The sequence below is a fragment of the Phascolarctos cinereus genome, unplaced genomic scaffold (assembly GCF_003287225.1).
Source record: "Phascolarctos cinereus isolate Bilbo 61053 unplaced genomic scaffold, phaCin_HiC Scaffold_726;HRSCAF=1367, whole genome shotgun sequence".
Lineage (NCBI taxonomy): Eukaryota > Metazoa > Chordata > Mammalia > Diprotodontia > Phascolarctidae > Phascolarctos > Phascolarctos cinereus.
Genome location: NW_027556098.1, coordinates 275,629,465 through 275,643,384, shown reverse-complemented (window position 1 = coordinate 275,643,384; position 13,920 = coordinate 275,629,465). Strand labels below are relative to the sequence as shown.

At 37.9% G+C, this 13,920-nt stretch overlaps 1 protein-coding gene across 6 annotated transcripts in view; it reads left to right on the top strand.

Annotated features, from left to right (window-relative positions):
- DDX25 (DEAD-box helicase 25) overlaps positions 1-13,920 on the top strand; it is a 40,965-nt gene that overhangs the window by 13,489 nt on the left and 13,556 nt on the right. For all 6 annotated transcript variants that reach the window (XM_078147117.1, XM_021000664.2, XM_078147118.1 and 3 more), the window contains one exon: positions 10,003-10,240. In XM_078147117.1, the coding sequence (XP_078003243.1) occupies positions 10,003-10,240 (238 nt within the window). The remainder of the gene's footprint in view (positions 1-10,002; positions 10,241-13,920) is intronic.

Here is a 13,920-nt window from a genome sequence, read left to right as displayed (position 1 = left end):
TTTTTTTAAGTTTTGAACTGTCTTAATCCCTCCCTCCCCACCTCACACTAGAGAAGGCCACCATTTGCCATGGAGATAGAGAGAGAGAGAGAGAGAGAGAGAGAGAGAGAGAGAGAGAGAGAGAGAGAGAGAGAGAGAGAGAGAGAGAGAGAGAGATGGATGATAGATAGATATGTAAAACCATACTATGCATACTTATCATATTATGCATAGTTATCAGTTTTTTCTCTGGAGGAAAATATCTTCATTCTAAGTCCTTTGTAGTTGATTCTAGTATTTACAAAACTCAGAATAACTTAGTCATTCACAATTATTCTTCACACAGTATTGCTTTATCACATAAAATGTTTTCTTGGTTCTGCTCATTTCACTCTTCATTATTTCAAGCAAGTGTTTCCATGTTTTTCTAAACCTCATTATTTCTTACAGCACAATAGTATTCCATCAGAATCATATACCACAGTTTGTTTAGCTATTCCCTGAGAGGTATCCCCTCAATTTTGAGTTCTTTGCCACCACACGGAGAGCTGCTATAAATATTTTAGAACACATAGGTTCTTTTCCTTTCTCTCTTATCATCTTGGGAAACAGACATAATAATGTTTTTACTGGGTCAAAGGGTATGCTTAGTTTTATAACTGTTTGAGCATAATTCCAGATTACTCGCCAAATGAGTTGGATAACTTCACAGTTCTACCAACAATGTGTTAGTGTCCCAGTTTTTCCACATCCCCTCCAATATTTGTCATTTTCCTTCTCTGTCATTTTAGCCAAGCTGATAAGTGTTAGATGATCTCTCAAAGTTGTTTTAATTTGCATTTCTCTAATCAATAATGATTTATAGCGTTTTTCATATGCCTATGTAGCTTTGATTTCTTCATCAAAAAACTGCTTGTTCATATCCTTTGACTGTTTATCAATTGAGGAATGATTGATATTCTTATAAATTTGACAAAGTCCTCTATATATTTGAGATATGAGACCTTTATCCAAGAAACTGTCTATAAAGATTTTTTTCACAATTTTCTGCTTAACTACATTGGTTTTATTTGAACAAAAACTTTAATGTAATCAAAATTATCCATTTACATCTCGCAATGTTCTCTGTCTCTTGTTTATTCATAAATTATTCTCTTATCCATAAGTCTGACAGGTAATATGTTCTTCTGATTTCCTTCGAGCTCCCTTTATATCTAGGTCATGTATCCATTTTGACCTTATCTTGATAAATAGTGTAAGATATTGGTCTATACCCAATTTCTGCCAGACTACTTTCCAATTTTCCCAACAATTTTTGCTAAATAGTAATTTCTCATCCCGCAAGCTTAAATCTTTACATTTGTCAAACAAAAGGTTACTATAATCATTTACTACCATTCATTTTATGTCTATTCTGTTCTGTTGATCCACCTTTCAATTTCTTAGCCAGATTCAGATATTTTTGATAATTACTAAAACAACTATTATAATATAATTTAAGATCTGATACTGCTAAACCTGCTTCCTTTACTTTTTTTTCATTAATTCCTTTTCTATTCTTGACCTTTTTTTTCCACATGAATTTTGTTACTATATTTTCAAGCTCAATAAAATATTTTTTGGTAATTTAATTGGGATGGCATTGAATAAGTAGATTAGTTTAGGTAGAAGTGTTATTTTTTATTATATTGGCTGTGCTCACCCGTGAGCAATTTCTACTTCTCTAGTTATTTAAATCTGCATTTGTTTAAAAAATGGTTTATAATTATGTTGATGTAGTTCCTGGGTTTTTCTTGGCAGGTATACTCCCAGATATTTTGTGAATCTCTTACTATCTCTTCTTGCAGAGTTTTATTGGTGATGTATAGAAACACTGATGTCATATGTGGGTTTATTTTTATCCTGCTACTTTTCTAAAATTATTAATTTGTTCAACTAGCTTTTTAGTTGAATCTCTAAGATTTTCTAAGTATTTATGATATCGTCTTGCAAAAAGAGATAGTTTTATTACCTTATTGCCCATTCTGATTCCTTCAATTTGTTTTTCTTCTCTTATTGTGATTGCTAGCATTTCTAATACAACATTGAATAATATTGGTGATAATGGGCATCCTTGTTTCACTCTTGATCTTACTGGGAAGGCTTCTAGCTTGTCCCGCCCCCGCCCCATTTCCCAAGGTTTCTTACCTTAATTTCATCCTCTGTGACAGTGAAGACTTCATCCACCAGGTCCCTTATAATAGGCCAAGTGTTGGGCCCAATGCTTGATTTAACCCCGTCTGCTATGGTGACTGGTGGAGAAGGGTTAGGGGTTAGCTCCCCTTTAAGCTTGTACTGGAAGCAGTCGTCCGCATTACAGGGCTCGGTGGCATACACTTTCACCTCTGGTCTCAGAGCCTGTCAGGAGAGCGCTGGATGTCTGACACTGCCCACGGCACCAGGATAAGCCCAGCCTCCTTTGCTGTTTGTGCCAAGAGCCCCCAGGACCCTCCAAAGGATGAACGTGACAATAAAGCACACTGCCCTGTCAAAAAAAATCAATTATGTTAATGGTTTTCTTTATGCTAAACCTACCCTGCATTCCTGGCATAAGTCCTACTTGGTAACGATGTATAATCTTTGTAATATATTGTTGTAGTCTCCTAGCAAGTATTTTATGTAGGATTTTTGCATCAATATTTATTAATGAAATTGGTCTTCTCTGTTTTTGCTCTTCCTGGTTTAGGTATCAGCACCATATTTGTTTCATAAAAGGAATTTGGTAGGATTCCTTCTTTCCTATTATCTAATATTTATTTAATATTGGAATTAATTGATCTTTAAATTTTTGATAAAATTCACTTGTAAATCTATCTGGTCCTGATGCTTTTTTTCTTAGGAAGCTCACTGATGGCCTGTTCAATTTCTTCTTCTAAAATAGGTTTATTTAGATATTCTGTTTCCTCTTCTGTTAATCTAGGAAGTTCATATTTTGGGGTTTTTTTAATTAATTTATTTTAACTTAAATACACAGTAAGGAAAAAAGCATTGTCATATGCATGGCAGAACATAAGAGAGGATTCAAAATATACAGCAATAAATTCCATTTCAAGAAAGCCTGTATAATAAATATTATACATGGTGTTCAGAGCTATCCATCTTTTCTTGGCTTCCTTGTGAGTTTTCTTTTTTTTTCTGCTGTGCACTTTTAACTTTATTGTTTTTTTCCTCCTTCTTCACTCCCTACCCCCAAGAAGGCAACAATTAAGTGTGGAGATAGATATAGCTATATAGATACACATACATATATACACATACATATGTGTGTATGTATATACATACATACATATAGACATATACACACATGTACTTACATACATATACTAAGATATCTATAATCATACTCATATATAGCTATATGCATTCATAGGCATCTATTTAAGACTATACTGTACTTGTTTGTCCTCTGTTTCCCTGAGGATGGATATATCTTCCTTCATAATTCCAAGTCTAAGTCCACCAACTCACCATTTTCTATACCACAGCAATATTCCAACCTTATAATATCTAGTTATTTTAAATAGTCTAAAGCAATATTAATTAATATAGCTAACATATAGTGTAGTTTCCCTATTTTTCTCTTTTAATTAAATCTATTTTAGCTTTAACTTTCTCTGAGGTTATGATTCCTACCCCTGGTTTTTTTTCCCTAATAAATTCTAATCTTGATCTTTATTTTATGTTTGCGTGTATTTTTTATTTCCTATCCCTCCTGACTCTTCTAGTTTACTTCTACTCACTGCCTTGCCCTCCTATTAGTTAATCTGCCCCCTCCAGTGATGCTTCCGTTATCCTCTCCCCCCACCCTTTCCCTTTGCCCTCTTATTTCAAGTTCATATTTTTGTAAGTATTCTTCCGTTTCACTTAAATTTTTAAATTTATTGGCATATAATTGAGCAAAATAACTCCTAATAATTGTTTTAATTTCATCTTCACCCTTTTCATTTTTATACTACTGATTTAGTTTTCTTCTCTTTTTTAATCATATTAACCAGTGGTTTATCTGTATTATGTTTTTCCATATGCCCAACTCCTACTTTTATTTATTAATGCAATGATTTTCTTAATTCAATTTTATTAATATCATCTTTAATATTTAGGATTTCCAATTTGATGTTTAATTGGAGAATTTTAATGCGTTCTTTTTCTAGTGTTTTCAAATTGCATATTCAATTCATTGGTCCGCTTTTTCTCAATTTTATTGATATAAGCATTTAGAGATATAAATTTTCCTCTGATTACTACTTTTGCTATATCCCATAGGTTTTGGTGTGTCTCGTTATTACATTCTCTTTAATAAAATGATTTATTGTTTCTGTAGCTTATTCTTTAACCTATTCATTCTTTAAGATTAGGTTATTTAGTCTCCAAATTGATTTTTAATCTATTTCCACGTTATCTTATTAACTATAATTTTATTGCATTATTATCTGAAAAGGATGCATTTAATATTTCTGCTTTTCTTCATTTAACCGCAAAGTTTTAATGCCTTAAATATGGTCAGTTTTTGTAAAGGTATCACATACTGCTGAGAAAAGGGTATATTCCTTTCTATTCCTATTCAGTTCTCTCCAGATATTTATCATATCTAACTTATCTAAGATTCTATTCATCTCCTTGACTTCTTTCTTATTTTTTTTAGATTTATCTAGTTCTGAGAGTAGGAGGTTGAAGTCCACCACTACTGCAGTTTTGCTAACTCCATTTATAATTCATTTAGCTTTTTAAAAAATTTGGATGCTATAGCATTTGGTGCATTATAGGTTTAGCATTGATGTTACTTTGTTATCTATGGTACATTTTATCATAATGTAGTTTCCCTGCTTATCTCTTTTAATTAAATATTTTAGCTTTGATTTTGTCTGAGATCATGCTCCTGCTTTTTTTGCATCAACTAAAGCATAGTAAATTCTATTCCAGTCCTTTATTTTTATTCTTTGTATATCTCTATTTTAAAATGTTTTTCTTGTAAGCATCGTATTTTTGAATCTGGGTTTTAGTCCATTCTGCTATCCTTTCTGTCACATTCAAAGTTATAATTACTAGTTGTATATTTCTCTCCATCCCATTTTTCCTCACTTATGTCCTTCTCTTCCTGTCTTTTTACACTATCTCTCCTCAGATGTCTAATTTATTTCTGACTACTGCCTCCCTAATCTACACTCCCTCTAAGAATCCTTCCCTTATCCTCTCTCCTTGCCTTCCTGTTCCTTAAGCTAGCCACCTTATGAGTCTCTCCCTTATCCCTCCTATTTCTTAATCTGCAAACCCTTCTAAGAATCCCTCCCTTATCATATCTCCTCATTCTCCTATTTCTATGTAAGTTAAGAAGACTATATATCTTCTAGATGTATATGTTCCCTCTATAACCCAGTTCTGATGACATAATTCTTCCATGCAGGTTTAACACTAAGCTTTGTTGGGTCAATTATTCTTCGTTTCAAACCCAGCTCCTTTGTTCTTCAGAATATCATGTTTTATGCCCTTTAGTTATTTAATGTAGAAGCTGCTAAATCTTGTGTTGTCCTGACTATAGCTCCACAGTATTTAAATTATTTCTTTCTAGTTGCTTGTAGTATTTTCTCTTTCAAAATTTAGCTAAAATGTTCTTGTGAGTTTTCATCTTGGGATCTCTTTCAAGTGGTGATCAGTGGATTTTTTTCAATTTCTGTTTTATTCTCTAGTTCTAAAATTTCAGGGCAATTTTCCTTAATATTTTCTTGAAGTATAGTGTCTAGATTCTTTTTTTGATCATAACTTTCAAGTAGTCCAGCAATTCTTATATTGTCTCTCCTTGATCTGTTTTCCAGATCAGTTGTTTTTCAAATGAGATGTTTCATATTCTCTTGCATTTTTTCATTCTTTTGGTTTTGTCTTATTATTTCCTAGCATCTTATGAAGTCATTAGCTTTCCCTTGCCCAATTCTAAGGTTTTTTTATGTTTTTTTTAAATTTTAGACAAATGCTAAAACTAATACATAGTAAGAAAAAGAAACAAACTTAAATATAAAATAAAAAAAATCATGTGTACAACAGAACATAGGAGAGGATTCAAATTATGTAGTAATAACTTTTCATTTCAAGAAAGCCTATAGATTAAATACTGTTCATTATGTTGAAAGCTATCTATTTTTTCTTTGCTTCCTTGTAGGTTTTCTTTTGTTCTCTGCTATACACTTTTTACTTTGTTCTTTTTTTTCCCCTCCCTCCCTCCCCCCTACCAACCACCCCAAGATTACAGCTGAACATTGGATATATTTATATATAGGTATTGATATGTACATACACTTATACATATATATACACATACATACATATGTACATATACATATACATTTCCTAAGAGATTCTACTCCTAATCTTTGTTTTTAAATTCATGCATATCTCTTTATTTTTCCTGCCTCTCCTAACTCCTCTACTTTACTTCTGCCTGCTACCTCACACTCTTATTGCTTAACCTACCCCTTCTCCAGCAATCCCTTCCTTATCCTCCCCCATTCCTCTAAATCTAAACCCCCTTCTATATCCCCTTTTAACCTATTCCCATACCCTCCCCTCTAATGATCCCTCCTTTATCCTCTCCCTCTTCCCCTATCCCCTTAGAATTTTATTTCTTTCTAAATTTAGAAGACTTTTATACTCTTCTAAGTGCATATGTATTTTCCCCTCTTAAACCCATTCCCAATGAGAGCAGGTTTCTAAAACTAACAGCCCCTTCCCCCATCTAATTCCTCTGTATTGGTTCTTCCTCTTGTACCTCATTTGTAAAAGATAATTACTCTTTTAGCTATGTTCAAATAGTTTTACTTTTTGAAGTCATATCATACTCAGGTCTACCCAATCTTCCTTATAAGTTACTAGTAACAATCTTAGCTATAAGTTTTACATTTTTCATACATACAAGGTGAATATTCTGTACTTATTTAGTCCCTTGTAATTGGTCATTGGTATATACCTTATATTTCTCTTGGCTCTTGTACATTAAATCTTTTATTGAGTTCAGGGTTTGTTTGTTTTTTTTAACAAAGACCTGAAAGTCTGACAATTGATCAAATGTCCATTTTTTTTTCATTCAGAATTATGCTTAGCTTTGCTGGGTATGATATTTTCAGCCAGAAGCCCAGTTCTTTTGCTCTTCGATATACAGTGTTCCAAGACCTTCGATCTCTTAGTGTCACTATTGCTAGGTCTTGTGTGATTCTAACTGTGGCACCACCATATCTAAATTTTTTTTTTCTTGTTGCTCGTAATATTTTGTCCTTGATCTGGGAGTTTCGAAATTTGACTATAATATCCCTGTGAGTTTTCCTCATAGCATCTCTTTCAGGTAGTAATTGATGGATTTTTTCTATTTCTACTTTCCCTTCTTGTTCTAGTGCTTCAGGATAATTTTCTTTAATTATTTCTTATATTATTGTATCAAGATTCTTTTTTTTATCAGAATTTTCAGGTAGGGCAGCTAGGTGGCACAGTGGATAGAGTTCTAGCCTTGGAGTCAGGAGGACCTGAGCTCAAATCTGACCTCAGACACTTGATACTTACTAGCTGTGTGACCCTGGGCAAGTCACTTTTCTCCAATTGCTTCACAAAAAAGGAAAGAAAGAACGAGCTTTCAGGTAGTCCAATTATTCTTATGTTTTCTCTGTTTGATCTGTTCTCTAGATCCATTGTTTTTCTTATGAGATGTTTCACATTCTCTTCTATTTTTTCATTCTTTATATTTTGTTTTCCTATTTCTTCATCTCTTATGACTTCACTGGCTTCCTCTTGCCCAATTCTAATTTTCAAGGAGTCATTTTCTTCCTTAAGATTCTAGATCTCCTTTTCTAATTGGTTGACTTTCTTTTCATAATCTTCTTGTATTCTTATTTTTTCTTTTTAGTTTTTCCTCAGTCTCATTTGATTTTTAAAGTCTTTTTTAAGTTCTTCAGTGAGTTCTCTTTGGGCAGGTAACCATTTGATATTACTCTTTGGGGTAGAAAAGGGTTTCTTTGCTTCAGTATCCTTCTCTGAAGATGAACTCCGGTCTTCTCTATTCACATAATAGGTCTCTGTGGTTGGATTCTTTCTCCTTTGCCTGTGCATTTTTTTTTGGGGGGGGGTAATATTTTAGTTTTTATAATCACCTCTAGTGCTGGGGTATGGAGAATGGTGCCTCTGATCCTCTTCAGTTCACCCTTCTGACCTTGAACTCAAAACAAGACCTCCAGCTTCCTGTAAGTGCCCGCAGCAGAGTTGTCCCCACCCCACTGCTTCTGCACTCACTGGGCACGTGCTGGTTCCTTCTTGCCCAGGCTGCTCTCCACAGCACAGCTGGGGCTGGAGTTCCTTGTCAGCAGAGCTTCCCTCAATCCTCCCCAGGTCAGATGTCCAACTCCCCTCATTGTCCTGGGGGTAAAAGTTACTATGGCTGGGATGGAGGCAGCCTTCCAAACTAGCTAACCCCAGGGCTTGGTGCTAGTTGAAGCTGATCCTAGCCTGGAGGTGTTTACTCTTCACAGGGAAGAAATCTCCTCCAGGGTTTTTCTTCAGATCTTCTCTAATTGTCCCAGAAGGACCCCTCTTCTATTCCTGCTGTTATTTGTTTTCATGGTTCTGTGTTCCCCAGAGGTGATATTATATCTCTTTTGTGGAGGAAAATCTTGAGAGTTTGAAATTTTCTGACCTATTCCACCATCTTCCCAGAATCCTCTCTCCCAATTCTAAGTTTTAAGGAGTTATTTTCTTTCATAAGTTTTCAGATCTTTTTTTTTCCAGTTGGTTGACTTTCTTTTCATAATTTTCTTGCATTGCTCTTATTTTTTTCCTAATTTTTCCTCAATCTCTCCTATTTGATTTTTAAAGTACTTTTTAAGTTCTTCCAAGAACTCTTTTGGGGCTTATGACCATTTTACATTTTTCTTTGAAGTTGAAGTAGCAGTTTTGACTTCACTATCTTCTTCTGATCGTCTCTATCACCATAGTAGCTGTCTGTGGTCAGATTCTTTCTCTTTTGCTTACTCATTTTAGTGGCTTATTTCTTGGCTGTTGACTTTATGTTAGAGTCCAGCTCTAGTCCCTAGGTATGGGGAATAATATCTCAAATTTTAAGTTTTCATGCTGTTGTTTTCTGAGCTCTACCTGAGGGCCTGATGTCAGGTACTCCTCTCTATTCCTGAACCACAATCAGGGCCCCCAGCAACACCGTAGCCAACAACATTCTTACTCCCTGCGTTCCCTCCAGAGGCTGTAAGCTTCATTTCACCCTCTGCCATGGAACCAAAACCAGGGACTCCACTCTCCTACAAGTGACCACAGACAGCGCTCACCAGCATGTATTCCCTCCTCATCCGCAACCACAGCCTGGGGCAGGGTCTGGTCAGCACATCTAGGCCCTGAGTCCAGTGCCACTGGAGAGCCCTGCAGTCTTATCCTGATAAGCCATCTGACCCCCACACTGTCCATGGGTCAAGTCAGAAGTGCCTGAAAGGGGGTGGGGGATCTGGTCAGATCTTTCCTAATGTCCTCCAGAGTTGTCTTAAGCTGGACAACTGCTTTACACCAACTTTCAATTACTTCAGCTACTCTAAAGTTCACTTTGAGGCATTATTTTAAACTGTTTATGGGGGAATTTGGGAGAACCAGATAATTTCCTCCTTTATTCTGCCATCTTTCCAGAATCCTTGACTTGACATTTTCTTAACCAAAAATTGTTAATGAATTTAATGGGTCCTTATGATAAGGAAATCTGACCCTGCCCCACAATGCAGATGAGACTTCTCTATTCTCTAAGTGTATTTCCTGGTTGGTGGGCTTGGTGCATTTTGTGGGACATTTTTAGCTGTTTTGTCCTTGGCTGTTTGTATAGAGGTACCTGCCTCTCCCAAGGCAAAAGATGGAGAGAGCATCTGTTGTACAGAGGGTGAGGGTGGAACTCAGCCTTCTTCAGGCTCTTCTGAGAGGTGAGAAAGGCAACAGACAGGTAACTGGCCTCTTCTCTTACAGAGCTTTACAGCCCGAATGCCAAATGCTGCTCTTCTCGGCAACTTTTGAGGATTCCGTGTGGCAGTTTGCCGAGCGAATCATTCCTGATCCTAATGTGATCAAGCTACGCAAAGAAGAGTTGACTCTGAACAACATCAGGCAGTATTATGTTCTGTGTGACAGTAGGAAAGACAAATACCAAGCCCTGTGCAACATCTATGGAGGCATCACCATTGGTCAGGCCATCATCTTTTGCCAGGTAACACTGGCTGGGTTGAATCCTCTCTGAAGGGGGCGCGAGCAGATTTCCCTAGTTCCCCAGTGTTTGTGCCTTGTGCAGCGTAGGCACTCAGTAGCCAGGAACACATTTGGTTCAAACATATTTACTAAATTTGCAATCTTGCTAGAACTAAAGGAGGATCAGAACTGGGATACTTTTCATCTCAGAATTCCTACTCAATTCAGCTTTCCTTCTCCTTTCCCATTCTATCTTCTTTCCAACTAGTTTAGTGCTTCCTTCTCCTTTGCAGGAAAGAAAAATAGGCTGACTTGATCATGGCCACATCTGCACAGGCCTCTTTTTGCTCCCTACAATGCCTGGTGAGATTTTAAGAGAACTAGATTTTTTTTTTTAATCTCTAACACATGCAGCAACTTGGATAGTCCCATGTCTCAAGGTCCTGACTGGCATGGATGTGTAGGAGAAGATGGCAGCAGGATACCCAGCCAGCTTTTGAATAGTGAGCTGAAATGCAACCAAACCAGCATGGGAGTGTTCAATAGGAAAGTCAAAGATGAATCCCTGAAAAGGGTTTTGGTGGCAGTAGAGGCAGTATGGTATAATACAGGTGTGGGGGACTGGCAGCTCCTTGAACAGGCCTTTTTACACAAAATGAACAAGTGAGTTTGTATCTGTGTATTACCTTATCTTGCCCTTCAGTATTACAGAATGTCAGAATTGGAAGGCACCTCACAAGCCATGCAGGCCACACGGTTCCTAAACAATCAGTCCTGCAACCTCCCCAACAAGTGGTCAGACAGCCTTTGCATGATGACCCCTAGGGAGGTAAAACCCACTGCCTCCCATTCAGCTTTTGAAGTGCTCTGACGGCTAAGAGGTTTTTCTTAACATCAACCCTAAAAACTGCCTCTTTGCAGCTTCTACCCATTGCTGGTAGTTCAAGTCCCTGTTCCATGTAACAGCCCTGCCTGTACTTGAAGAGACCATCAGCTCCATCTCTTCTCTGAAAGACTTAAATCTCCCCAGTTATTTCAGCTGATCCTAGAGTGGTGTGATCTATTAGCTCCTTCTTCCTTAGTATCTTTTCTCCCTTATCAGTGTCCTTCCTATAATGTGGTGCCCAGATTGTACCCTGCGTAAACTTTTGTTTGGTTTTCATTTGCCTGTGTATCCTAAGTGCCAAGCCCAGGCCCTTACAGGGAGCAGTTACTAAATGTTTCTTGAATTGCAGTCATGCCAGAGTAATCATTTCCTTTCTTCGACAGGGTACTCTAGGAACAGTAGTAGATCATAAACAGTATACCAAGGGACTGGATATTCCTTCCCAAACATTGCAGTAGACAGGATGGAAACTACAATGAATTGCCAGCCTTAGAAGCAAGCAGAGTTTGCCTGGTTCTCTCACACACATATCCCTACCCCAAGCACCCACTGGGACTTCCCACCTGGTTCTCTTCTCTGTAGGTATTCATTGTTGTTGTTGTTTGTCCTTCATTCTAGAAGAGGATCATGGCATCAGCAAAGGGATGCCATGGCTTGCAGATAAATTGGATTGAAGTGAGGGAGGGCTGTGCAAAGTCACCAGCTCACTTTCTGCACCTGAGCCATTTAGGCCCAGTGGCCAGATATAGATCAGGATGACTGGAGATGGCCCCGGATGCAGTGGGAGACCTGGGCCTTTTTAAGCTAAAGTCTTTCCCAGGTCTCAGTTTGACTGAGGCAATGTCCATTCAGTGATTAAGGCTAGGTGGTTGGTTGTTGTGCTTCGTTCTGGAAGCAGACCACAGTGACATGCTATGCTAAAGTCGTTATAGTGTGTCTGATGAATACAAGCTCAGAATGCTCTACCACAGGTCAGGCACAAATAGTCCATGTGAACTTTGACGTGGAATCTCTAAATTTGCGCATCTCACTTTTTTTTGAGCTACTTTAATTCTGCTGCGCACCTTCCCTGACAAAAGCATGCCATGCTGGGCGGTCCTGTGCCAGTGTGTCCCATGTCAAACAATCTATTCCAAAGTTCTTAAAAAAGACCTTGAGAGTATCCTTGTATCACTTTTTCAGACCTCTGTGTGAGCGTTTGCCCTGTGTGAGTTCTCCATAAACTAAGTCTTTCTGGCAAACGTACGTTTGGCATTTGAACAGTGTGGCCAGCCCACCGGAATTGCACTCTCTGAAGTAGAGTTTGAATGCTTGGCAGTTTACTTCAAGAAAGGATCTCAGTGTCTAGTATCTTATCCTGCTAGGTGATCTTCAGAATCTTACTGAGACAATTCAAATGGAAGCGATTCAGTTTCCAGGCATGGCACTGGTAGACTGTCCAGGTTTTGCAGGCATACAACAACGAGGTCAGCACAACGCTCAATAGACCTTTAGTTTGGTAGTCAGTCTAATACCTCTTTTCTCCCACATTTTCCTTTGGAGCCTACCAAACACCAAAGCAGTTCGTTCAAAGAATGGCTTCTTTTACCTGATCAAAAAAAGTCAACCTGGGAGAGGGAGACCCTATGGGTTTCTGGCCAAAGCAGAAACAGTTGCTATTTACATTCATTCTGAACCATCAGGGCCCAAAGACCACGTGGGGCTTGGATTGGGACCTATTGTTGGCCAATCAATGAGAGCCAGATGATTTGAATTTAAGAGGTACTCCTTAAATTGGGCTATATAGGTATTCAGTTCAGTTCGACAAGCATTTGTGCGAATAAGACAAAAGGGAAGGTCCTTGGCCTCAAGGCATTTACCTTCTACTAGTTGTTACCTCTATCTCCCCACCCCAAGACTTGCTGCTACTGTGCTTCATATCTGCCTTATATCTCAGAGCCTGGTAGTCCTAATTTATATCTTGCCACTGGACCCAGATGGCTCTGGAGGAGAAAGTGAGACTGATGACTTTGCACAGCCCTCCCTCACTGAAATCCAATTCACTTGCAAGTCATGGCATCACCTTCCAGATGTCATGGTCCTTTTCAAGAATGAAGGACAAACAATCTGTGAGTAGTAGTAGCTACCCCGCTGGGGGACCCAGCTGGCCAGTTCCATTTGAGCATCTCAGCTCCTTCCCTCCTCCTTTCCTGTTTTCGTGCCTGTTTGCCTTCCTTCTTCCCCCCTGTCCACATAGGGGATCATACCTTTACTTGCGGGTGCTCTGCCCAAAGGAATATAAATTTTGATTGCTGAAACCTTGCAAGATATCTTGGGGTTTATGGGCTAGAATTCTTTTAAGAACCATGCCTTAAACCCAAATCATTCTGGCTCTAGTTGTCAGGCCAACAATGCCCCAGCCCAAGCCTCACTTGGTCATTGTTTGGGTTCTGACAGCTTAGCGTAAGGGTGAATAGCAATAGTTTATATTTTGGCCAGAAACCCTGAGGGTCTTCCCCCTCCCAGATTGATCTTTTGTTTTGTTTTCTTTTGTTTTTTTCTTGACTAGGTAAAAGAAACTATTCTTGTCCTTTTTTATGAATTATAGGTATATATTTAAAGTTTTGTCTTCCAAAAATGTCCCTCCCATCTTAAAATTAACAGTTCAACCTAGAAAACATCAAATGCCTACTGAACAAATGACAACGTATGTACGATGCTTTGCAAATCTTAGTGCTGTTATGATTATTACTGTGTAAGGTGAATTGTGCTAGTAGGTGTCCCAGTGTTGCGGAGTCTAGGGGTGCTGGGAACCCAGAAATGCAAGGGTACAGGGA